This window comes from Dioscorea cayenensis, chromosome 17 (assembly GCF_009730915.1).
Source record: "Dioscorea cayenensis subsp. rotundata cultivar TDr96_F1 chromosome 17, TDr96_F1_v2_PseudoChromosome.rev07_lg8_w22 25.fasta, whole genome shotgun sequence".
NCBI classification, from domain to species: Eukaryota; Viridiplantae; Streptophyta; class Magnoliopsida; order Dioscoreales; family Dioscoreaceae; genus Dioscorea; species Dioscorea cayenensis.
Window position 1 is genome coordinate 1221731 of NC_052487.1, and position 2174 is coordinate 1223904.

At 38.5% G+C, this 2174-nt stretch overlaps 1 protein-coding gene across 1 annotated transcript; it reads right to left on the minus strand.

Annotated features, from left to right (window-relative positions):
- Positions 1-384: 384 nt before the first annotated feature.
- LOC120280000 (chalcone synthase-like) lies at positions 385-1921 on the minus strand. The gene is made up of 2 exons (XM_039286689.1): positions 1687-1921; positions 385-1543 (listed from the first exon to the last, which is right to left on the minus strand). Exons 1-2 carry the CDS (start codon positions 1868-1870, stop codon positions 525-527), a joined length of 1203 nt encoding a protein of 400 aa, XP_039142623.1. The 5' UTR covers positions 1871-1921; the 3' UTR covers positions 385-524.
- Between the last annotated feature and the right edge of the window lie 253 nt (positions 1922-2174).

The following is a 2174-nucleotide window of genomic DNA, read 5'->3' on the forward strand; positions in this document are numbered from 1 at the left end:
TCTAATTTATTTTAAAATTATTAATTATGTGTTTTTTAATATTACATGTTAAAATTTTTTAATTTTTTTAAATTATATATTTAATTTTATTAAGTAAAATTTTAGTTGTGATTTATTAAAAGATATATGTTGTATTTTCTTTCAGTCATAATTACAATGTATATATATATATAGATACATGTATGTATCATCTCAACACCAATATGTGTTAATATAATATATTATTTCTAACTCAAAAATTTACAGGGCATGCCAATATATTGCTTGTCCACATAATATATATATATATATATATACACGATCTATACCCACTCGATTAACATATATAATTACATATAATAAATAATTAAATAAAATATTGTAGCAAAATTATATATACACCATAAAATCTTATGTCTTATTATCAATTATTTCACGAGTTACATTTAGATAAAATTTATTTAAACCCAGAAGAACATATATATATATATATATATATACGAAACAAAATACTTGTTCCACACATGCATATACAAGCACGCCAGCTAGTTTTCATTAGAAACAACGCCATGGAGAGGGAGAGCATGGAGAACAACAGTCTCCATAGTTAGTCCTGGGCCGAATCCATAGAGCACTCCCCACTCAAGTCCTTCTCCTGCAGTACCCTTCTCTTCAGCCACCGAGCGTTTTCTCATCTCATCCATGATGAAGAACACACATACGCTGGACATGTTCCCATACTCACTCAGCACATTCCGAGTGGCTTTCAGTTTCTCCGGCTTCAGCTCCAACTTCTCCTCAATCCTGTCAAGGATGGCACGCCCTCCAGGATGGGCAATCCAAAAAAGCGAGTTCCAATCCCATATCCCTAGTGGCTCAAACGCTTTCACCAAGCTCTTCTCTATGTTATTGCCTATCATGTTTGGCACTTGGTTATGCAAATGGAATGTGAGTCCCACTTCCCTCAAGTGGCCTTCAATGGCTCCATCACTATCAGGGAGTATAAGTTGGTCAGTGGACACAAGCTCAAAGTAAGGGTTCTCTACACCAGGGATGGGATCAGCACCGATCACCGCTGCAGCTGAGCCATCTGCGAACATGGCTTGCCCGACGAGGTTGTCAATGTGAACATCATCAGCACCACGGAAACATATGGCTGTGATCTCAGAACATACAATGAGCACACGAGCGTTCACATTGTTTTCGGCCAGATCCTTAGCTATACGTAGCACAGTACCACCAGCGAAGCAACCCTGACTGTAAAGCATAACACGCTTAGTATAGGGCGAGAGACCGAGAAGCTTAATTATCTGGTAGTCAGCCCCGGGCAAGTCGACACCACCGGTGGTGCAAAAGATTAGGTGAGTGATGTCTGAGCGTGGACGTCCCCATTCCTCCAGAGCTTTTATGGCTGCCTTTGCTCCCAGCTTTGGCACCTCTTCCACCATTATATCATGCCTGGTGTTCAGTGAAGAGTGATCCATGAAGGAACACAAGTTGGGTCTCTCTTTTAGCATCTCTTCGTTCAGGAAGAAGTGCCTCTTCTTGATCATTGACTTCTCACCTTCATCCATTAATTAATATCACACGTAAATATTTCTAAATTCACCACTTTTGCATGCACTCATGCATGTATGCATGCACAAATATTAATAAGTACGTATAATTATTAATTAATCACAAAAACGTAAACGTAAGTATACTTACATATGCGCTTGAACTTTTGCTTGAGCTCAACCTTGTGTTCATTATTAGTGATTCTGAAGTAGTAGTCATGGAAGGTGTCCTGATAAACAACGTTGGGTGGGTTGGCGGTGCCCAGTGCTAGTACCTTGGCCAGACCAACAGCCTTCTTCACCTTGTGATCAGCTGCAAAACTATTGCTTCCCATTGTTCTAAATTGATAATAATTACCTTAATCAAGCTTCTTCTCTTTTGCAAAGCAAACTCTCAACTTTGATGATAAACCCTCCCACCGCTGCACCCTTTATATGCAATTTTTGGAATAGCTATCAAATCAGGATGACGGGTATTCTGAGATCATTTCGTTTTCCGTGGGTACAGTAAAAGGTGTTTTTTATACACCTCTTAACTACTCCAGACCGGAAGGTGAAGTGTCCCTTCAGACAATTAAACTGTTCAGAGGAACAATCAATGGCATTGCATTACTTATGATTTTAAAATTGTTACATTAT